The sequence below is a fragment of the Lissotriton vulgaris genome, chromosome 10, assembly GCF_964263255.1.
Source record: "Lissotriton vulgaris chromosome 10, aLisVul1.2, whole genome shotgun sequence".
Lineage (NCBI taxonomy): Eukaryota > Metazoa > Chordata > Amphibia > Caudata > Salamandridae > Lissotriton > Lissotriton vulgaris.
Window position 1 is genome coordinate 861,644,390 of NC_141698.1, and position 23,830 is coordinate 861,668,219.

The 23,830-nt window shown below is 44.6% G+C and overlaps 1 protein-coding gene across 1 annotated transcript in view; it reads right to left on the minus strand.

The window, feature by feature from the left end:
• ITGA8 (integrin subunit alpha 8) overlaps nucleotides 1–23,830 on the minus strand; it is a 721,129-nt gene that overhangs the window by 268,235 nt on the left and 429,064 nt on the right. The window contains exons 16-17 of the mRNA XM_086941818.1: nucleotides 16,798–16,853; nucleotides 436–590 (exon numbers count right to left, since the gene is read on the minus strand). Coding sequence (XP_086797944.1) covers nucleotides 436–590; nucleotides 16,798–16,853 — 211 coding nt within the window. The remainder of the gene's footprint in view (nucleotides 1–435; nucleotides 591–16,797; nucleotides 16,854–23,830) is intronic.

Genomic DNA, 23,830 nt, shown 5'->3' on the forward strand with positions numbered 1-23,830 from the left:
CACATTAACGAATAGAGCAGTATACTTGAGACATAATTAAGTAACATATACAAAGCATAACATTTTCTGCATTAAACATCTTGTTACAATCAAAGCAAATTCAGTATAGGTTATGATCCTTTGGATTAAAAAAAACTCAATAAAGAACAATCCTGTTAAGAAACTTACATCTGTAATATGAACATGTTATTGTGTGCTCACTGATTTGGACATTGTCTTGTTATTACTGTTGAAAGTGCTGAACCTTCTTGTGTTCAGTTTATTTTTATGATTATATCATTCCTTTTAACATATTTGAGCGTAGACTCACCCCCATAACATAAAAAGCAGATATACAGATTAACCCTTCAACAGCCACATTAGTTCCTAGGAATGGTGTGAGTATTAAAAAGGCAGAAAATATACAAAAAATTCACAAGTTTCTGTAATACTTACTTTAAGATATACAACAAAACTCTGGCACTCGGACTGCTTCTGTTTCCTTACGAGAAGGGAGAAAGAATGTTGTGGCTGCTGGTAATCAAGAAAAAGAGTTCTTTTAATGGCTCCTTTCTGTTTTAACCAGTCCAATTCCAGGTCAGCTCTCAGCACTTGGGAAAAATTAGAATGGAACAGTTAATTATTTTCTGAATGTCCCCACAGAGTATAGCAAAGAATTAGTTCTCTAAATCATCCTCAATTGATTTGTGTGTGGACTATGAATTAGAAAGAATTAGTACACAAATGTTGCCCATAAAATTGTATCCAGGTAACTATAATAAAGGGGTGGGTGATGAGTTCTGCTCTGCTGGCAGAGCTGGCGGAGTTTTTAACACGGAGTTCTGGCAAAATTCCACCAACAGCTGTGTGGCAAAGATTTTTCTTGTTCACTGGTCACCAATGGTAAGTTGGCAAGTGAGAATTGATGTCCATTAATGACACTTTGGGGTGCCAAATGGGCACCCAGGAAGATTCCCAATGTGGGTGGTTGTGACCGTTCACAGTGAGAATACTGCCGCCTGAGTAGAAAATCTACTTGAGAGGCAGCAAAACCAACTCAAAATGCAACGCCCTCTGGCACACGATGTGGTACTGTTCGTGGTGACTTTTCAGCAAAGAACAAGGTCCGGGCGCTAAAAATCAGCGCAAGCAGCACGCCATACTGGTTTTGACCCATTCGGAAAACTCTTGCAGAATCTCGCCGAATTTTCATGTAATTCCACGGAATGCCTCCGAGTGAAACTACACAAATTCCGCCCACCCCTAATAAAGAATTACTTCACCCAATATACCTACCCATATTGTGTCCCTAATTTATTACTATATCACCCATAAATAGTTTATATCCTCACTACTCAAAGAAAAGAATTTGCTTCACTTATTCTCTGCTCGTCAAAAGTGTGTTCCCACTAGGCAAAACAAAGAATTTGTTCATTTAGTCTCTACACATCAAATTGTATCCCAGCTAGTTATAGCAAATTAGTTAGCTCAATCTCCAGATACATACATGAATTAGTTTACTAAATCTCCACTCACCAAATTGTGTCCCCACTGAGCATAACACATAATTATTTCACTTAATGTTCTTTAACTGAATTGAAACCCACTATGTATAGCAACAAAAAAGATTGTGTCCTTGCTGTTTATATCAAAAGGTTAATTTATTTCAGTAAGTGGTCTTCTATTTACATCTGCTTTTTTCATTGTGTACTGTTTGTGGACACAAGTTGTGCACTTTTTCTAAGTTGCATAGATTCAATATTTATATGTAACTGGTATAAATCTATATGTGTATTATCGCTAAATCATGTCTGATAATGAACACAACAGATTGGCATTCAGTGGCCATGCCCAATATATGGACCTTTTGTCATGGTTTTAAAGAGCCTTGGATTTGACAGCAAACCATCCTACTTCTAGAACACACTGAATAAACTGGTGTCTTTTTGTTTGACCAATTCACAAACACACTTTTTAGTGAATATATCTATCTATTCCCACGTTGGGTGTGACTTATTCACCAAGTCCAGAAGTAGGATGCACCTCCTTAATGAAAAACGCTTTGTGACTTGTGCCCTATGGGTTCAAATGTACAAAACCTAAAAAAGAAACATTGACTCAATAATGACAGTGACAGCTTGAACCCCACTAGGGTCTAACAAACAGTCACAAAAAAGTACAAATACGTGGTGCAAACAAATATATTCCAAGTTTAAGGAGAACACCAAATGCATAATACAAATCTAATTTATGCTTAAACAGTAGTGTTGAAAATGGCAGAACTGCAAAAATATTGAAGTAGAAAAGAGCCAGACTAAAGTATGGACACACAGCAGAAAACGCCCAAAAGTTGTGCCCTAACACATAGGCACCTTCACATGACCCCACAGTTTTAGAACCAACTCTGCATAATTATGAGGTGAATACATCTTCCTTCTCTAATTGACAATATTTCAGATTTATTTATTTCAGTGAAAGCAGCTCCTCTGTACAAGTTAAAGTGCACATCCACGTTTCACAATGAATGTGCTAGTAGTTCCGCTGCATCAAGTTTGCACAACCCTTGTTCAGTGGTATAATTTAATTAGCAACCATGGGTATGCAGTTGTCCCGGAAATCACACTCAGTTCCATGACCCATTGATATTGTTTTGAGGTGTGAAAGAATAACTGGTTGTGGATAGTTGTTCTCATGCCAATAATTTTTTTTATGATGCCAATCATTGTGCAGCATATTCTGCTTTGACACTGGTAGCGTGGAAAGAGTCTAAAATGTACTTTCCAGTACCAGCTCAACCTGTGACTCACAAGAATGGGCTCCAGCTCCGCACCAAAATCTTCTTCTAGGCAACAGATCTTTGCTACCGTTTGGAATGGAAGCTAAATCAATCATCTCAATTGACATTCAAATTTACCAGTTCTTAAGTTTAGTCAATAATGAGAGTTTTGGATTGGTTTTGAAATGAAAACCTTTATTCTCATATACAGAGATTAATAAGTATTTTGTCTTTATTCGATTAGTAAATCAGATAAATCAGTTTACAGAACTATCCCAACAAAAAATGCGGTTAGAATACAGAACAATACCAGATGACAAGCGAGTTTTATAATGGAATTACTCCCTATTCTAAATAAAGGTACATAATCTAAAGTTAAAGAGTTTGAGGAAAAGAAGTGAGATCATAGGAGCATTAGGTTTGAAATCAAATTAAGTTGTCGAACTCCCCATAAAGAGCAGTTGATGAAACTCATCTGAGTCTCAATATCCAAAGCGCATTAGCATACATTTGCAGTAACAATCTGTGCAAGCAAAAACCTCAACAGGAAAATATGGGGAAACAGATGCAGCAGTAGCTACAGCTGTCAAAGATAGAATTAGGAAGGTTGAGAGTCTAGGAGCATCGCCTCCAAAGTGGCAGGCAATAGCCATCAGTAGTACTTGTTAGCAGTATTAGCAGTAGTCTGCAGCAGACTGACTGTGGCAGATCTCCTGTATAACTAGAAACACATACTAATATAAAAGACAAGAACATGTGCATGACATTGTTGCAGGTTAGATCAATTCTATCCAATGAAAATACATCTTTCGAGGAGGACCAGTCTTCGTTCTTCCTTTCCCATGGAAAACACCTGAATTCAACAGTCTGCTTTCAAATATGTAACAGACATCACTAAACAGTTGTGTTTCTGAAAGCTTTAACCTTGGTTCCCAGGGAAGCTTAATGTAGAGTCAATTCTATCATTTATTCAATGTTTCACTGCATAACAATGAACTATTCTAAAGACAGAAATAATTACTTTCAGATTTCTAGTTAGGTAATGCTTTTCATATTTCATGTAAGTGAGAGTTATTGTTAAAATATGCTATTTTCGATTGAGTATTATATGAACATGAGATAGGAAGCAAAAGCCTAGTGCAAACAAGAATAATTTGCTTAGGAAAGATAATTCAATATAAAACTAGAACATTCAGAAGTTAGGACGAAAATTCTAAGCAAGTCACATTAAGGTAAAGCTATCAAATACATTTGTACATGATTCAGCAGTTTCTAAGTCTTCTATTTCTTAAAGGGAAATGTAACCGTTAATATAGTTGTCTGGTGCGTTTTGCAAATTTTCACCTCAAATTGGAGACAATTCAGGGCCATAAAGAGGGCTCTTCTAGTGTTCATGCCCATTTGCTGGAGATGGCAGTGCTGATAGGGACAGACTATGTCTCTGTGTCTACTTTTGTGAACAAACTGGGGAGTGTCTCGGGCCTGGAGTCTTGGCTCAGTGGTTCACAGGGTGTTGGAATGGGCTCAGTTGTCTCTGATTTTCTCTGAGAGCCAGACACATTCTGGGGACAGCAAACATGATGGCAGATTTGCTTAACATGGATATTTCCTTGTCAGGCGACTTTTCTCTGGCTCTGAGAGTGTTTGCTCATTTGTCTCATCTGTAGGTGATGTAGGTGTTGGATATTGTTACCTCCTGGAGCAAAGTGCATGTTCAGAGGCTCTCTGCCAAGGCCAGGGGGTCCGGGCTGTGGCGATCGATGCCCTATCCTGTCAGTGGCCAGTGCGTCTTTTGTATGCCTCTCCTCAATTTCCGCTCATTGACCTTTGTTGTTGTAAGTGTGGCATTTGTGAGCAGAAGTTGTTATGGTGGCTTTCCAGTGGCCTCGGGCCTAAAGGTATCCCCTGTTATTGATGATGTTGGGGGCACCAGAGTAGCTTCTCCTTGTGGTTCCTGCCCCTCAGGAGTTTCCCTTTCTGAGGGGTGATAGCTCTGTCTAAAGGCCTGGGGGTTGAAAGGGGGGAGTCTATGGCCAGGAAGTTTCCAAATCTTTGCAGACTATGTTGCAGGCATCCAGGAGCGATCTCCTTGTTGCTCGGATACTCCAGCATTGGGGGTATTTTTCCCAATGGTATGGAGTCAGTGGTCTTGATCCTTCTACTTTGTGTTTCCTTACAATTGGTGATGGAATTCTTGATCGATGGTTCTACATTGGGTTGGACATTGACCATGTTGAGTGGGCTGCAATCCAAGCATTTAGAGGTCCATGGAAGGCTTTGTTGGAGGTGGGTGGTTTGGGGCCACAGCTTTTGGAGGTGTTTGTCAAATTTGTCCCCTGTGATCGGTGAAGTCTGTACCTTCTTTGGACTTGTCAGTGGTATTGTAGTACTTGATGTCTGCTCCTTTTGAGCCTTTGGTGTTATTGGTTTGCAATTTCTTGCCCCTGTGATGCTCTTTGTGGGGATTTTGTTTTTGTGGGCCAGAAGGCTTGGGGAGTTGGAGGTTTAGTACTCTATGTTTCCATTTTGCTTGGCATTTCCTGACATTGGTGTTGGTTACTGTGCTGGGTTTTCCTGACAGTTATGTCTTCTTTTCATTTCCGGCAAGTTGTGTTTTGACAGGATTTTGGCCTTCACCAGGATCGATGGAGGATGAGAGGTTGCGTACTGCCTTTTTGTCAGGTGGGCTGTTTTGGTCTCCTTGCTAAGGGTTCTGCCCTTTTGCTAGGTAGTCATGGTTTATGACATTTGCTTCCAACCAGGTGGGGTGTGAAGTCAGCAGATTTTACTTGGTGCTGCTGGATTGGGAGGTCGGTTTCTATGGCCTCTGGGGTTCATGGCCTGGTTCCACCTTTTCAGTGAAGGTCTGCCCCATGTATCACCTCAATGTTGGTGGTGCTATGAGGAGCTTCCATTGGGGAACTTTGCCAGGCAGCACCCTGGGCTCTTTCCACATTGCCTGCTCAAACATTATCGTCTTTCTGAGATACAGTATGTCACTGAGGTGTTTGGTCATCTGGTTCTCTCCTCTATGCTGAAATAGAAGGTGTCCTGGTGTGGTGTGTCTCCATTGATTTGTGTGGTCAGCAGACATTGTCAGTTGTCTGAATTTTTTGCTTGCTACATCTCACATGAAGGGGCTGAAAGTGAAGGAATGGATGAGGAGGTAATGTCCTAATTACTTATTGATAATTACATTACTCTGAGTCCTATTTCCTTGCTTGCAGCCAAGATCCCACCCACCCTCCCTATGATAGAACTGACATGGGTGTTGGTTGAAGTAGTGTGGCTCACTGGTTAGAGGCGGCAGACCCGAGAGCAGAGGACGGCCCGGGACCAGGGTTCGATTCCCGGCGCGGCAGGTTTCTGGACCAGGGTCAGCGGACTCGATAATTCTCTCGCCTCGGTGCCCACTCTGATCAGCGATCACACTCGGCAACTCTGGGCATTAGCTTGCCTCATCTTCACTAACGGCCCCACCAGACTGCCGGGGAGGCCTGGTCTCACCCTGGAGATACCCATTAAGGGACCATCTCTCAGGGAAGCCAGGAAGGGTTTCGCAGCGGTCGAAGCGCCTTGGGACCCTTCGGGTAAGTAGTGCGCTATATAAAATGCCAATACAAGCTTGTTATGAACAGGAATTGTGAGGAGGGGAGTAGCTTTTATTTATTTTAGATCTCGTGGGATTGGAGTCTAGGGAGGTGGGAGGCCTCACATGGAAGGGCGGCTGTCAATGGAATAGGACTTAGAGAAACGCAATTACGGGTAAGTAATTAAGACATTTTCAGATTTGTTAATTCTTTTTTAATTCAAAATTTCACATTTTACAACCCCCCATCAGAAGTTTGCCTTGACCCTCATGCTAATTTCATTTCACAGATGAGTTCATTCAAAGAGCACTTACATCTTCTGTTGAATTTGCGTTTTCCTTTTCTGACCTCGAAATTTCAATGATTTCATGTAATCATCAATTATGAGATAGTTTAATCCTAATTCTTTTTCAAATCTCATATTGAGTTATTTTTCTCTTCTTTTGCATAAAATAAATCTACAGGTCATGAATAAATCATAAAGAGATAGCATTTGTGCGAACTCCCTTTCCAAAGTTTTTTTTAAAAACTAGTGTTTCCAATTCTTCTAACTCAGGTAACAAATCGGAAATATTCTTTGCAAAACCTTCAATCTATTTTCCTTCATCAGTTATATTAGAGCAGCAATGGGTTAATTTGAGCATTTTACAAACACCGCCAATTTCTGCAAGCACTATGTCTAATGCTAGATGATCCTGCAAAACCATTAAACGTATAGCAATCAACTCAGTGCTCACAACTAGAAAAGCACCAGAAGTGCTTGTTGCCATTTTGTCAATAACAGTTAATCTTTTTGCTATTTAATATGACACCTTAAGGCTGTGGTTCCCAAAGTGTGCGCCGCGGCGCCCTGGTGCGCCGTGATGAGCAGCCAGGGGCGCCGCGCCGCCATGCAGGAAGTCAGATGCAGATGATCAGAACAGTGGCTTTTCAAAGTATTTTTCCAGCTTGTCTTCCTTTTACCCGTGTGTTGTGCCCTGCCCTGCCGTGCCTTGCCTGACCCTGTTCAAATCGGTAAGTAAGTGTCGCAGACGAATGCAGGAATGTAGGAATGTCTCATCACAATGCTTTTTAATTTTTCAATCGTTTGAACAGTAGCAAGTGCAGTGGCGCGCGATTTCACTGAGCTCCGCTTGAAAGCCCTTCGATTTTGCGGGTAACGTGAGATTCATGCCAAGCTTTGAAAGCGAGCCAGATGATCAGAACCGTGGCTTTTCAAAGTTTTTTCCAGCTTGTCTTCCTTGTACCCGTGTGTTCTCGGCTTTGCAGTGAGAGATAGTGTGAAGGGAGTTATACGTGGGAAGCCCGAAGGTGTCAGAGCGCTTCACAATAGGAACAGTAATGATAAATGTGAAAATTACAAGTGACCAAATTACAAAACCAAACGTTAAGTTACATGAGGCAGTAATATGAGCAAACAAAATACACATCTCTGGTCACCTGAAAGACCTCCACTGGCTACCCGTCAATAAGAGAATCACTTTCCGACTACTAACTCACGCACACAAATCACTCTACGACATCGGACCAGAATGCCTCAACTCACGACTGTCCTTCTACACCCCCCCCCCGCCAACTACGTTCTTCCAACCAAGCCCTCGCCACTGTACCTCGCATCAACAAGACCACCATGGGAGGCAGATCCTTCTCATACCTGGCTGCTAAAACATGGAACTCACTCCCCGCGTACCTTCGCCTCACCCAGAACCACCTAGCATTCAGAAAGCAACTTAAAACGTGGATATTTGACAAGTAATCCTCCTCCCCTTTCTAAGCGCCTTGAGACCCTCTGGGTAGGTAGTGCGCTATATAAATTCTCTGACTTGACTTGACTTGACAGGACAGGTGGGAACAAAGCAAAGCACACACAAATGAAACATCTGTATTTTGCAGGCATGACTGCACCCATGCAGTTTTTCACTGATGGGTTTCAAAAAATGTATTTGCAAAAACTCCGGGTAAAAAGGCAAAACAACAGAGTCTGGTGCTTTAATGCTACCTTCATGGAGTGGAGCTCAGAATTTGGAGGTATTTACCACTTCCAGTAAATACCCAATCCTCATCTTCCAGTATTTGCAGGTGCATTAAGTGCCCCACCCTATGCCACCCTGCTCAAAATCAGGGCCTCATTATATGTAATTTAACCTCACATGGCTATCGTGAAAGTGCTGCACAGGTCAGGCACTTGTGGGCCTACGTGGAATGCCCGAAGATGTCAGAGCGCTTCACAATAGGAACAGTAATGATACATGAGAAAATTACAAGTGACCAAATTGCAAAAGTTAAGTTGCATGAGGCAATAATATGAGCAAACAAAATACAAGAGGTAGCAAAAAGTACATTAAAGGGGGGAAAAGTGACATGTGTGCAAGTTGTAAAAACGTACAAACTACAAGTAGAGGTATAATACTGCAATAAATGGCAGACACTCGAGCACAAGAACACATTGGGAAGGCACTTCCATAGTCATGGAGAAAATAATTTTCTGTACTGGAAGGTCTTCCTTAAGATAATAGAGAGGGCGTGAGTTACATTTGGAAGTGTCTTTGAAGGAGGCGAACTTTGAGGTCAGTTTTGAGGCCTGGGAGGAGGTGGTGGCTCCCGAACACATGCAGAAAAAAATGGTTTTCTCTGAGAAAAAGGCCCCCAAGCAGGGCGAGTTTGTCACTCCCTGGTGAAACTAGTGACGGGTAAACGGAGTGTGGCTGATCCAGGCGCCACCATGTCCCAGGGCGCCTCCATGCATATTTTGTTACTAATATCATTATAATACCTTCATTGCATCCCAATTACTTTACGGAAGACAACAGGAAGTACTCCCGAGGTCGGGCTTACATCCCGCCCACGGGTAAAAAAAATAAACGGTGGGGAGCCACGGCCAACTGCCGATTAGGTCAAGGGAGCCACGGGTCAAAAAAGTTTGGGAACCACTGCCTTAAGGTGTAATTATTGTTTCAAATAAGTGTTTTAATAATTCAGCTCCAGTTTCTGTACTGCATCTGTGTCTGTGTGCTGGTGTCATTGTTAAGGCATCTAAAACGTGTACATGGTAATTTTTAGAAATTAGTACATCTAGATAACAGATACCCTCCCAGTCAGCAGGCCACAAGAAAGCATTTGTTCCTCCTGTTAATTCAAATGTGTGTTACTAATACCTACATATCTAGTTTGCTTGGGTATTCTTCTTCTGCGAATGCACATTTTTCATTTGTGTTGACTATCTAACCTTAGTTTGGGGTAAACCATTTTCTTTCTAAATGTATCCTCTTCTTTCTTCCAAATGTTCTTTAGCGCATCACTATGTTTATCTTTAGTATGTGTTATATTAATGTAACTTTGTACTTAAGCCATTATGTAAATCTTCTCTATAGGTCTCATCAATCAAGTTAAATTGTTTTGCAAGCCTTAACACTATCTTTAGGTCTATGGGGAAAGAAGTAAAACCAAACTGTGTCAATTTCTTTTGCGGCAGATAATATGAAGTAGAGGAAGGAGCAACTTGAGGACTGGGATCAAGAAGCGAAAATAAAGGCAGCTCAACTGTTTCTTAAAGGGTGAACTAACAAGAGCTACATATCAGTGATAACCCATGTACTAGCGCTCCACCGGTGACAGCGCCAAGGGGGAGAAGCCAGGTTTCGGAACCTCCCAAAGAGACCAAAGACAAAGAAGAAGGATTAACCAGGCACGAGATGAGGAGTCCACAGGGATAATCCAGCAGCCTTGGAGGATAGTGAGGCAACCCCTGTAGCTTTGTTTTTTTTTTTTTTGTGGTAAACCTTTATTAACATTTCACAGTTACATACAAAGTCTACCAACCGTCACGGTTGAACAAAGGTACAGAGGTGGTGCAATCAAACAATACAGAGCAGGATCAGTGCTAAAGTACACCTCACAGTATCAATGCGTAACTCAGGAGAGTGTAGTAGAACATGGTCACAGGATTAAGGAAGGTTTTTTTTTATTTTTAAATTAAGAGAAAGCAGGATCCGATGCCGCACAGTTAGACCTCACCAATGCTAGGGTTACACCTGAAATAGGATATTCACGGCAGGACCATCATAGGCAGGATATTCGTATCAGGACGTAAAATCAGGATATTCAACAAACATTACATATCCCCACCCAAACAGTACCTGTCCGCCACGACCTAGAGCATCAAAAACATAAACCCTTTTACTGAGCTAGGAAAACGCACAGAGAATTACCGCTAATCAGACCCACATGCAAAGGAGAAGAAAAAAGAAGAAAGGAAAGAAAAACCAAGATATTAACATGTAAAATAATGGCCATAGAACTAAAAAGGTGAATCAAAAAACAATAATACCCTACCCCCATTCCCCCACCCTGCACCCCTGCATATGGCTACGGCCTACCCCCCTAGCAGCGTGCCTGTCGCCGAGTACCTAAACCCGAAATATAGGAAGAAAGAGACGAAGAAGAGAGAAAGAGACAATATTCCACACGAATTAAGAGAAGGAAATGAAAGAGAAACGAACAGAAACCCCACAAAAGGGGAAAAGAAAACATGGAGGGTCCCCAGTACAGGTCCCCGGCCCCCTCTCCCTCCCGCCGCCTCGCACCCCTGCAATAATACCATAGTGGATGATGAAATATCAAAGACATAAGCACATTCAATATCACAGTTGCAGCCCAACCCCGCAAGCCACCCAGGCAAAATGGAAACCCCCCCGTGCTAGAACAAAGGAACTGAGTGTCGTTGAGGTATATGCACTTCGATGTCCCGAGTCAGAAACATATTGCAAACATTATAAGCGGGAGAAAGCAAGTAGCACAACACAGTGATTGGGCAGATCAACTCAAAAGGAAAAGCCTTGCAATGTTCTGAGTAACTGCACCGTCAGGAGCATCCGCCGCCATTTTGACCGTCTGCAATCCAAAGAACAATGTGTAGAAGAACCAGGGCAGCCATTTCGCAGTTTCAAAGCTCGACATCAGGAAAGGCGAGCGAAAGGGAAAAGAATCAGACATAGCCGGTGGACGCTCCAATTAAATGACGTATCCGTGGAATCAGGTGTCGAAGAAGCAATCAATTAAAAGCATACAAGGAGTTCTACTTGCGTGAACATTCTTCCACGCCGCCGAGAAAACTGAGCAGGGTCCCACCACAAAACCTGTTCAACAAAGGCCGAGCAGGGGCCACATGAACAAAGTCTCGCAACCAAAATATCTGCGACAAATTGTTCTCCCCATTCTGATGACACCGGGCCCCCCCCTGTAGCAGTCCGTTTCCATTCCGTCCTTTCAGCGCACGGGGGGCATTCGCTCCACTCCCCTCGATCCACTGTGCGCGCTTCCAACGCCGTCTGTGGACTCACCATATTAAAGCACTACTCACAGGGGGGATGCCCAACCCGAACGCCGCCTAAGCAAATGCCAGGGCCGCCCGCCCCGTGTCCGATAAAGAGGGAATGGTGTCGTCAGTACCCCCACGTTACTACCCATTAGTGTCTTCGTCCCACTGCATGGCGGAGAAGCACATTCGGGCCCCCACAGTCCAAAAAGCGCCACGGTGGTACAGCGCCGCAGCCAGCCCCACGTAGCCGAATTGCGGGGAGGAGGCAGTACATTGCAGGCCAAACAGCGCTCCATCCAAGTAGCCAGCGGCAGGTAGTGGACGAGCAAGCCCATCAAGGGGAGAAGGGGGGGGAGACACCAAACCAGCGCCGGGAAATAGCATGTATTCTGCCCTCCCGATATACGGGGTAGCGCTGGAGCCAAGTTCTCAGGGGCGGGCTGACCTGCTTAGTAGTCGACGGGTACCTCCTGGATCCCTGCGGCCGTTGTTATGGCTCTCGCTGGCGGCGGCGTGGTCATGCTGGATCCCGGCTGCAAGTCTCACGTAGGCCAAAAGCACGGAGGTTCGTAACTCCGCTTTCGGGGCACGGAAAGCGCTCGGGGTCGAACGCATCTGGTCAGCGCTCCTTCCAGCACACGGGAGCTCCGGAGCTGTGCGGGGCGGGCAAAGAAATCAGGCGGCGGGAGAGGAGAGCCGGCGGAGCCGGGAGCCCGGGCGACCATCTTGGCCGCCGGTCCGGCTCCGCCCCCCCCTGTAGCTTTGTTAACAGCAGTTCCCACCTGATTCCAGTGACGGGAGCAGAGACCATCCATATGCCACCAAAAAAGACGCAAATTAATAGGGCCTCCAACTACTTCGGCTCCTCAGAAGAACCCACTGTCTGACAACTAGCAGGAGCAGACGAGATCATGGCACTAACAAAAGAGGACTTCTTGGCCTCGCTGCATGATTTAAAAAAAGAACTATGTGCGGAGATAAAATCTGATGTAACCACGTTTATTGACAAGCTCAAAACAGACCTGAATGATAAACTACTCACCTTGAGGCTGGACATTGATTCTGTTTGCAGCAGGACCCTGGATATGGAATAAACTCCAAGCATTCACACAGGATGTGGAACAGCAGAGGAACATGACACAAAGCCTGAAAATGCAACTACAATTGGCACTCATCAAAATGGAGGATATCGAAAATAGATTCCAAAGGGATAACATCCAATTCTGACAACTGGAAGAGTGGACCTGGAGTCGTTTGTAATATGGCTATTCAACGAGGTCCTGGGCTCTAACACTCTCAAGATTAAAATGGATAGATTGCACAGGATGGGTTGTCCCCCCACAGGAGAGAATCAGAGGCCAAGGGATGTACTAGTCAAGCTACACTCTTTTAAAGTACAGGAGGCCATTCTGCAAGGGGCTAGGAAAATCGACAAGGTGAATTTCCAGAGTTTCTCATGCTCGCTTTTTCAGGACATCTCTCCGGCTACCTTGGCACGGAGCCAACAGTTCCGCCCAGTGACTGGTGACCGACAAACTGTGTCAGGACAAAGTGAGATACAGATGGACTTTTCCCTTTGGCCTAGCATTTGAACATCGCAACTGACAGCATCACTTTATGGAGCTAGAGGAGGCTATGAATATACTTGGGCTGGAGTCAAATAGGAATGATCGGGCTACGGAGGGGCCTGAGTAGGCAAGATCGGTAGCAGGGGAAAAAATCATAGACTGCGCCTTGGCTCACTAAGAGACTGCCTAAACAGCAAAGAAGAAAATGAACAATGGCGAAGGTCACAGAGGACATTTGGCAGATGACTCTCATCGCTCAGGGGCACGCAAAAACAGAACTCTGAGGGAGGGTCCGAGGCACCAGGGGCTCGAGGTTCCACTGGAGTGTGCCTCGTCTTCCTCGGTCAGGCATGGGACATCCTCTTCGGGGTGACAGGATCACTAGAGAGTGGCAAAGTCTGTGGTTTAGCAGATTCTGAAATGGGGTACGAGAGGGAGGTTAACATGTTCCTTGATCCAATTCATGGGAGAAACATGGAATTCAAGGCAGCAACAATGGACTTGTCGCCCCACAGGACATCATGATCAAGAATACACCGTTCAATCTGGGACCTTTTGTTCCAGAAGGTTTGACCAGTTGGGTGAGGGGGTATTCTTCCTTGTTTTTTATCTTTTTTTCCTGTAGGTACTTGCCAGTTAGAGAGACTCAAATACTGATGGTGCGGCAGGGAGACAATGCAAGAGGGTTCATGGGGGGAAGAGATCAGGGTGAAGGGGATGGAGGAGGCAGGGAAGCTTCGATTGCAGCTATAAGCAAAAGGGTTACAAACGATGCCTTGGCAATACAGACGCTTACGTGGATAGTACGAGGTCTCAATGCTCCGGCTAAACGTCATAAAATGTGGAAATACCAGTTAGATGAGCACTGGGACATAGTCGCACTACAAGAGACACACCTCAAATGCTCAGAGGCCCACCGGCTCAAACATAAGACCTATCCATGAATATTTCAGTCATCCAAGTCCGCTAAACATAACAGGGTTGCAATACTGTTCCACTCTGCACTGAAATTACAAGTAAAAAGCCACAAAACTGTCAAAGATGGTAGAATAGTGATGGTAAAGTGGCGTATTTGTGGAAAATTGTGCACTGTGGCATCGATCTATGCCCTAAGTACCAATCAAATCCTTTTACTTATGAAGATGCTACACATATAGGGAGGCTTAGCAGTGGGGGAGGTGATCCGCATGGGTGACTTTAACTTTACTTGGCTCTCCGGAATGGATAGCACACATCCACATAGAGCACAGACCAATAGCTTTTAAAAAATAGCTAAAAATGCAAAAAAGGAGCTACAATCTCTGATTCTTCCCACAGGCGCACCTGTGAGATGGGCTTGTGTGGGACGAGTTTTGTCATATGCTAAAGGACGTTGTTCATTTAAATTAAATCAGGCCACCTACCCACTATTACTACAAAAGCTAACCTAAGATTTTAAAAGATGGATCCGCTCTATTCCTCTTGGTTGGGGAGAATACATGCAATCTAAATGGTGGTACTTCCCAGATTCCTCCATCTACTTGAAAGTTTACCCATTGAACTAGAAACAGGATTTCTGGACAAACTTAAAACGGCTGTCACCAAATTTATTTGGCAGAACAAACAGGCATGAATACCCTCTAAATTACTTCAGAGTCTGAGGATGGAAAGTGGGTTGGGTCTTCCAGACTTCAACATGTACTATAGGGCAGCCAGCTGCACGTTATCATGGAATGGTCACAAAGGGTATCAGACAAACATTGGCTACTTATGGATAGGGCAACAACAGGCAGAGTCATCTGGGACCTATTGTGGAAACCAAAAGTAGATCGACCAGCTAATGTATATATTTGCACTCCCACAAGGACAGTTTTGAGGATTTGGGACAAGGTACATAATGAAGTCACCATGGACAACATTTCCCACTCCCTTCACCCCTATTCACTTTAACCCAGCATTCCCGCCAGGCTTAATGCCGGGCCCCTCCGATGCATGGTGGGAGGGGTGGTGCTTGATGTTATCACATTTATTCCACAACACTGATATACTCACCATCGCACACTGCCAGCGAGATTTTAATTTAGCAAAAGAAGAATTCTTTCACTACCAGCAACTTAGGCATTGGGCGCTGCAGCCAGAGACGAGGGAGGCCTGCTCGAGGGATCTTACGCAACTCAAAGCCTTTGTGAAAAATGACCCATGGTACCAAGGGCATTATCTCCTTTCTTTATTCACCTCTGCTATGCTCCACAATAGGGCAATTGCCTCAACACATGGCATTCTGGGAGCGGGCCCTTGGACATGACATATCAGTGGCAGAATGGCAGACTTTCTGGAGGGATACACATAAACATAACTACTCTCTTAGTCTCAGAGAAGCACATTACAAACTTCTATATGACTGGTATTTATATCCCAGGAAATTGAAAAAATGCTATCCCGACACCTCTGACCTATGCTGTAGGGGCTGCGGGTTGCTTAGTGATTTCCAACACATCTGGTGGGATTGCCCCAACATACACCCTTTTTGGTCTGAGATACTGGCCCAAATAAAAGAGATAATGGGCTACCCCATACCGGAAATTGTTTCCTTCATATTATTAGGACTCAGGACGGATTCCCTACATTACCAGACTACAGCAGATAAGGGTATCGAGCAGCAAAAATGGGGGTGGCAGCAGCCTGGAGAAAGCCCGAGGCACCGCCTCTCACTCAGTGGCATGCACGTCTCTGGCAGGCACTTACGATGGAGAGGCTAAGTGATATCTTCTGAGAAGACTCCAAGAATTTTGAATATACATGGGGGCCCTTCCAGACAAGGGTATTACATCTTTTTCAATTCTAACAGATACATCAGGAGAAAGCGGTCACCTCCTGCTTAGAACTCCATCCCCGAGACTTTTCTCTCACCCCCGTCCACCAACACATATTGTAGAACTCAATATCAGTTCCCCTGGCAGAGTAACCCGCAATGCTATGATTATGTTAATTTAAGTTTGTTCAGTGAATGTTGGGATAGGGAGGGGGCCGGGGGAAGGGGTTAAGGGGAAGGGTGACTCCCTCGTTGTCTTTTTGAGGTAAGGGGAAAGCAACTGTTAAGAATAAGCAGAAAAGTCTGGAGCCACATTATATGAGACTGTAATAGGAAATAGCATACATAGTCGAGTACTGACTCCCATGTCGTACCTGTATGATGTAAAAGTTGCATAAAATGACAATAAAAAGAACTATGCCCAAAAAAAAATCTTGTGACTTTACCCACCAATGATGGCGCAGCCTACACAATCCTCTTGAGAGTCCAGAGTTGCCGATCGGTAAGGCTTGCTGACACAATCGAACATACCTGAACGGTCTGGTGTGGATTGTGTGTGTAAGCATGTCCTATATATGGCTTTTTTATTTCGGTAAATATTTGTTTTTTTTAAGCCTGGTTTCGAAGTCATGCATTTATTGTGACATGGTAATGAAAAATGCATTCTTGAGAAAAGTTCCCACAAAAGAGAATAGTGTAGGTTGATACGTGAGTTGTACATTTGAACATTTTATCGCCTCATGAAACATGCAAAGAAACGCATAACCGATGCTTACCTACTGTGTCGGGAACCCCCACACCTGTGACTGCAGCACACACCTGGACAGTAAAACTATATGAATGAAAAAGAGAAGCAGCTTTAATGTCGATCCTGATTTACATATTCATTGTAGCATTAAATGGACAGCATGCTGATGATGTACAGAGCAGGTGCGCATGTGCAGAGTTTTGTTTAAGAGTGTTGCCATAGCGACAGACAGGGAACAAACAATGCTTTAGTAACTGGAGGCCACTATGACTCTTGTGCTTGGAGTGACTCTGCCTGTTAATTGAGCCCAGACATGTAAGTGTATGTTTCAAAGAGTGGTTCCACATGTTGTCCCAGAGTGTGAGAATCGCTAAGCTTAGCTGAAGGCAGGAAGATGCAAGAACAGTGACCTCATTCTGGGACCTGCTCAAGCATCATAGCTGCAGCCTGTTCATGGACAAGCAAGTAAGCTAACTTTACATACAGAAAAAGTTGCATGGTTACCAAAGTTCACGTCTTTCTAAGCTGCATATGCGTCCACTGCAATATCCAGGGAGGTAAAAAGTAGACGGTCTTTGCGTTCCCGCGTCAGTTTGCATTTGGCAGGCATTTAACTAAGGCTCGCGGTTGAAATCCATCCTAATCTCAAAGTAGTTATCTTAAACATGTTATGTTATGTTAGTATGAATTTGTAGAGCGCACGTTCACACCAGGGTTTCTTGGTGCTGTGTACCGCTCGGGTACCCGTCCTGGCTTTCCCTGTATGATGGTCCCTATTGGGCATCCCCAAGGTGAAGCCAGGCATCCCCGGCAGCGAGGGGGCCGTTGTGGAGATTAAGCAAGCTATTGCCCAGAGTTGCAGGGTGAAACCCATGGTTAGAGAGGCACCGAGGCGAGATTTATCGGGCCCGCTGACATTGGTTCCATACCCTGCCACGTCAGGATTCGAACCCTGGTCCCGGGCTGACCTCTGCTTTTGGGTCTGCGCCTCTAACCGGTGGACCACACTTCTCCACTCAACATATCACTGATTGCTTCATTCGCCCATGTTAAAGTACAACACATTAACCCACGCATTACACTTGGTTCACTGCACCCGGGTTTTGCTTAAAAATGTGAATTTTCAAAAGTATACATTTTATGTCACAATAATAAACGTTTATTTGCTGTGCATTTTACCACCCGAACCGACTTTTAAGAGCTGATCACAGCTCCCAGGCTTTAATGAATGGTTGGCTAAAGCTAAAGCCAACCTTTCATGAAACCCTGGGATCTGTGATGTCATTTTCTTAAGGAGTCAACTTGATCTTGTTGGCACCTCAAGTAACTGTTTTGCTAAGTATGTCCTGAAGACTTACTTCAAGCTTGGTGGTCTCTTGTTCCAAATTGCTCTATTGTCCAGGAGGGGTACCTTAACCCTGTGCGTGCGGCCGTGATTCTGCGCCTGTGCGGCACTTCTAAAGAGTGGGCAGGTTCATGACGGCCCCCAGCCATCATCAGCACACGCCCATCAGCATGCAAGGGGTTAAACTCCACCTGCTGTTTCGCTGGAAGACAGTGAGCAACGTATCGCCCAATTCTTGCCTATCGATTCTTCCAAAGTGCTTGAGGAAGCAGTGGTGCTGCATTTCCCAAACCACATAAATCAACACAGTGGTGTACTTGCCTACCGATTGAGCTGGAGCATTACTAGGACCAGTATGGAAGAAGTCATCCTCGAGGAGCACTTGGTGCCCTTTGATACTGTTAACCACCAAGTACTGCTCAGATTGACTCAGCATCTCTGATCTGGTCCTCAAGAGGTCTACCTCATTCCTCTCAAATAGACAACAATCTGCCCAAGTGGACTACTCCAAGTATTCCATGCTCCAGCTTACATGCAGAACCCTTGGGGCTCCAACTTCAATCCAATGACACGTGGCCTGTACACGGGGCCACCACGAGGGCACTATTCAAGCAAGGCACTTCCATTCTCCAGTTAGCCGATGGCACAGACCTTCACAACGGCAGCTGATAAGCAAAGTCTGAAACTACAGCTCACACCATTCAGTCTACCTAAAAAGTCAAACTGAATGCAACCACAAACCGTACACTGTACAGTTTCTTTCTTTAGCCCACATCTAAATTTATTTTGTTATCCCAGGGACTCCATGAGCGTTGCCCCGGGGCTTCCTGAGTCATATAGAAGCTTTCTCTCTGCCCTACAAAAAGACACGTATTCATGATTTCTCTGGCTACCAGTTTTTTCATCGTGACGACTAAGGGAAGAACATGCGCAAGCATAAAACAATACCTAAGTGTATTCCTTTACTAGCATCTGTATCAAAAACTATTTGAAATTGAACCTAGGAAAGGGCACGCTATTATTTTCAAAATTATTATTATAATAGAAATAAACATACATTCTTAATACATTTTTAATTAAGTTGTTTAGGTCTTCCAGGAGTATGTCTACGTGATGGATATGCTCCAGCATTTCCATACTGAACCCACTTTTATTTTTTTTATAATAAAATAGATAATGAAACCTTTCTCAGGTTTGGGAGTGTGAGCAAGCCCTTGCGTCTGTAGCTGAGAACCACTGCACATGAGCCAGATGATCCAGTTACTGGCCGAGAAATCATTTTATTTTGCACTTCATTATTGGAGATCAAGGCAGTATAAATGTTTAATGAAATTATATACAAAGCCCCTTTACAAGCGACCACTGATGCATTGTTAAGCCATTATAACTGCGTGCACTCCATTAGCACGGCGTAATTTCCTGCTGGGAAAAAGCACTAGAGAGCCGTCCATTAGCAGTGCCTTATTTCTATATTAAGAAACACAGCCCAAATCGGTGGGCCATTACCTGCGAATAGGGACTCCACTGGAATGTACACCACAAGATGCTGAGAAAATGCATGCATTCCCACTGGAGCCTGCCATCAGTGAGCAATTGCTCTGCTTGGAAAGGGTTTCTTGATAGTATCAAAACAAATGTTGTTAATGTGAAACAATGCTTAGCATCAAATACTTTACCGGTTCATATAAAGGATAAGTGTTTTACACAGCGTTGGATGGCCTGGCTATAGATTGAGGACAGAACAGATGTAGCAACTATTGCATGCAGGGCTCTTTATTGACATTAGGAATGGCCTCAATTTTCACTTCTATTGAAAGATTTTCACAAAGAGAGCACAAATGAGAAAACAACGAGGCAAATTCAAAACATTTAATGTGAGCCCTTTCAAAATGAGATGGAACTACAATGGTATGAAGAAAACAAGCATTTAAAATATCAATAGGCCTGGCTTTAATATGTTGCATGTCCCACCAAAAGATATCCTATTGTACAAGGTATAAGTTTTGAACCTAACAAGTCCACAAACTTTCTTCTTTGTTTGCTAGACCCTCACACACCCTAATGGCGTCATGCATCATTATCCGGTCTCATCATGGTCTCTAAAAACCAGGATAGGGTCGACCATATTCCAGGGAGCACTTTGGATATTCTCCTGCCAGGGTCTCAGAATAAAAATGGTGTTCATGGTATGATTAACAAGCATTTACAATGCAATGGTTTTGCCTTTGTTAAAGTTAGAGCTATTGGCATTGCTCTTGACATTATTTTTATTTATGTTTTTTTTAACATAAATAAATGGCATTGTCATTTACAATGCCAATAGCTTAATCTCTCGCAAATGCCACACACAAACACCCACAGAGAGCCCCCCCACACAACCACACAGCGCCCTCCACACATACATCCACACAGAGCCCCCCCCACACAGAGCAGAAGTATGCTACATTTAATGCGAGTCAAGAAAGATAATGCAAGTCAAAAATTGCCAACATGATGAATTACTTGATAAGTCACATTGGTTTGTCTTAAACTTGGATTCTACGGTCAGGAATGTTAAGACTTCCTGTTATGGGAGCTTTCCTCAATCACAGATACATTGAATCAGAATCCTCTATCTTTTACCACTGACTCACATGTGCAGATGATTCCCAAGAGGTTCTTTTGGATCAAGGTCCAAGTGATAGGAGAAGAACGCAAAATGACATGAACACCATAACCACAATTTCTCGCAATGTTTCCATGCTTGTAAGATGCAAATACTTTTCTTCTTCTCCAGGTATATTGTGCTTTGGTAGGGAGAAGAAAATGTAATCCAACCACCATCACTTAAGAGTTCTCTTGTTTATCCCCCAGACTGACCTAGATTTACGTACATAGATCTCGTTCAACGAACGACAGATGTTATTCTGCCAAATAAACATGTATACTGAATCCATGCAAGGTGGAAATGCTGACATCACTTGTGTTAACGCGCAGCCCGCTTCCCTCCAAACGTGAATAATGGTGTACACGAAACAGATATCTTAGGTACAATCACGATAGTCTTTCCCTCCCTGGTAAACTCTAACTACAACATGGAGAAGAAAATGCGCATTAGCAGGGTTGTTATGAATATGCTAGTCGACTCTGGAAACAAAAACTATAAACGATTAGGCAACAATAAAAAAAAAATGTGCATCCATTGAAGACAAGATGGGGTGCCAGGGGTTGCCTCTAACGTGCACGGCAGTCAGTTTGTAGACGGCAGCACATCTGCTCCGATCATTCAAGTCACAACAGGTGAAGAGCGGTTAAAAACTGCAAACCTGTTCACACTCCTAACCACAATGAAAGCGAAGACAGGTTTGTTTTATTAGCTGTCTCGGAGCTTTTGATCACAATGCTGCTGTTATTTAGCGATTATATAGCGCACAAACAAAAAGAAACCTGTTCAGCATCGAAGGACTTTCGATAGCCTGGGCACTAGGGAATGAATATTGATAATCCTCACAAGCAATAGTTCCAGGGTTTCTAAGCACAGGGTCAATGGTTTTTAGCATCTATACAGCAAACAGCCTGCTATGCTTTCGTTGGTCCAGGTGCCGCAGAAGGGGCATCAAGCTGAATGAGGCATGGAGACTGTCACGCCCGCCTTCTCCTCCCCACCCCGCCACGAATTATCCATTTTATGGAGTAATCGATATCTAGCGCTTGCTCGCCCTAGGAGTAAATAATCTGCGTCTTCGGACAGTGCTGCTAATTTAGGGTTTCACGTCAGAACCGATCTCTAAAACAACAGCGGGGCATCCCGTGTTTAGGAATGTAATCCTGGCTGAGAAAACGAAACCCCACCTCAGATGATCCGTGGGACCCTAGAGGTCAACAGCTCTGTCAAAGAATGAATGCACTCCCATAAAGATTCCTGTGCAACCCGTGCCTCAAAACAACTGCACTACCGTTTGCAGAGGTACCTGTCTGCATCAGTGACTGCAACCCTGACATGGTGAGTCCTATCCTACCCAAGTGAGTGCAATGTGGTTTGAGGCAGCGAGTCTGGCTGAGTCACTACAGCCCTGTACGAGAGGCTGCAATCCTCCCCCGGTTACTGTAATAACGCCCCATGGTTCAAACAAGAAGCAGCTAGAGATGCTCACGAGTAACAGGAGCAAGGATCCCTCAAGCTGGCCAGAGAAAAGAGGCATACACACGCACTGCATGGTACACAAAATCTATAGATAGAACAAACCAGGCAGCAAGCACGCTCAAAAACTTTGAACAAATGTAACACTAGGAAAGCGATTTGGAGACTTTCAGGAAGATATGGTTCTGACTGCGGCCCTGCCTGGATGAGGATAGTCCTGTCGGAGTGACTTGAATCAGCCTCACTGACGGCAATCCTATTCCACAGTCATCGACCCTACTTGCGCGCAGCAATACTACCAGAGTGGTAGCAATTTTGTGAGAGTAGCAGTAGAGTTACCACAATCTTGTTACTGAGTGTGATCCTGATTCAGGGGGCGCAGTTCTGCCAAAGTGACAGTAATCTTGTATTAATCCTGAGTTAATAAGTGATATCCAGAGAAACTGCAGTCTGTCTTGTTAACGTGAAAACATACCTGCTTTAGTGCCCGAAGTTCTAGTTTAACTTTAGTACAGAAAACAAAGCGAACGCACTTTTTTGTCAGTGGCAGCAAACCCCCTTAGTTACTATAATTCTGCTTGAATGCAATCGTGTCAATGTCAGCGAACCTGCCTTAGTGTGTACAATCCTTCTTCAATGACTGCAACCACGTCCTGATTAGTGCATTCCTATGTTCGGAACCGCTATCTTGCTCCAGTGACAACAAACCTGCATTAAACACATTAGTGACAGCACCTGTGCCTGTCTGAGTAGAATACTGCTGCTGCCCGACAATGGTTAAAGCGCTACTTGAGGTCCAATGGAACCCACCTCTCAAGCCAAAGCGTGTACACATGTATTCCCAGACTGCTCGTGAGTGCTTCCCTATGCCCAGTCTGGACACTCACCTGCAGGAAACAGTCAGCTCCACTTTGGTGGCCGGAATGCTAGCGCTGAAGGGGCTAAAGTCTCCGCTGGGCGCGGGAACCCTGAATCCATAGTCCATCATGTCCAGGGCGGGCTTGTCCGATCCGTACATGGGGGCGGCCGGGGAAGCCGCGCGGCGGCTGGGGCTGAGGGAGCCTGTGCGGAGCGAGGCGCAGCCCGTGCAGCTGCTGCTGGCAGCCGGGGGCGGGGCGGTGCGCGCTCCTTCCTCTCGCGGTGCTGCCTCCGCCGCTCAGGGCAGGGCGAGCCCGGAGACTGGAACTCAAACAGCTGCTGCGCCACTGCACTTCGGAACAGTGGCAGCTGCCGCGCGGCGTTACTCCAAAACACCAACAGCTGCTGTACGACGTCACTTCATAACGTTAACTGCTCACTCGTGACGACACAACTGCCGCGATACGTCATTCCAGAGAGGCTGTCGCGTGGTGTCACTTCATAAGTCTTAAACTGCCACCTGACGCACGATTATGCTACGTGAAGCAAACCAAGAAACTCCTTCTGTAGCGCTCAGCAGTATGCGGGGCGGGGTCTAATTACATCACCGCTTGTCAACTGCTGAGAGCAGCACTCAGGGAGAACCGACCCCCACCGCTGGAAATGCCAGGACAGCCCTCGATCTGCTCACAGGCTGCAGCACGAGGTTTCACCAGTCTCGAGCTGATCGAATCAACG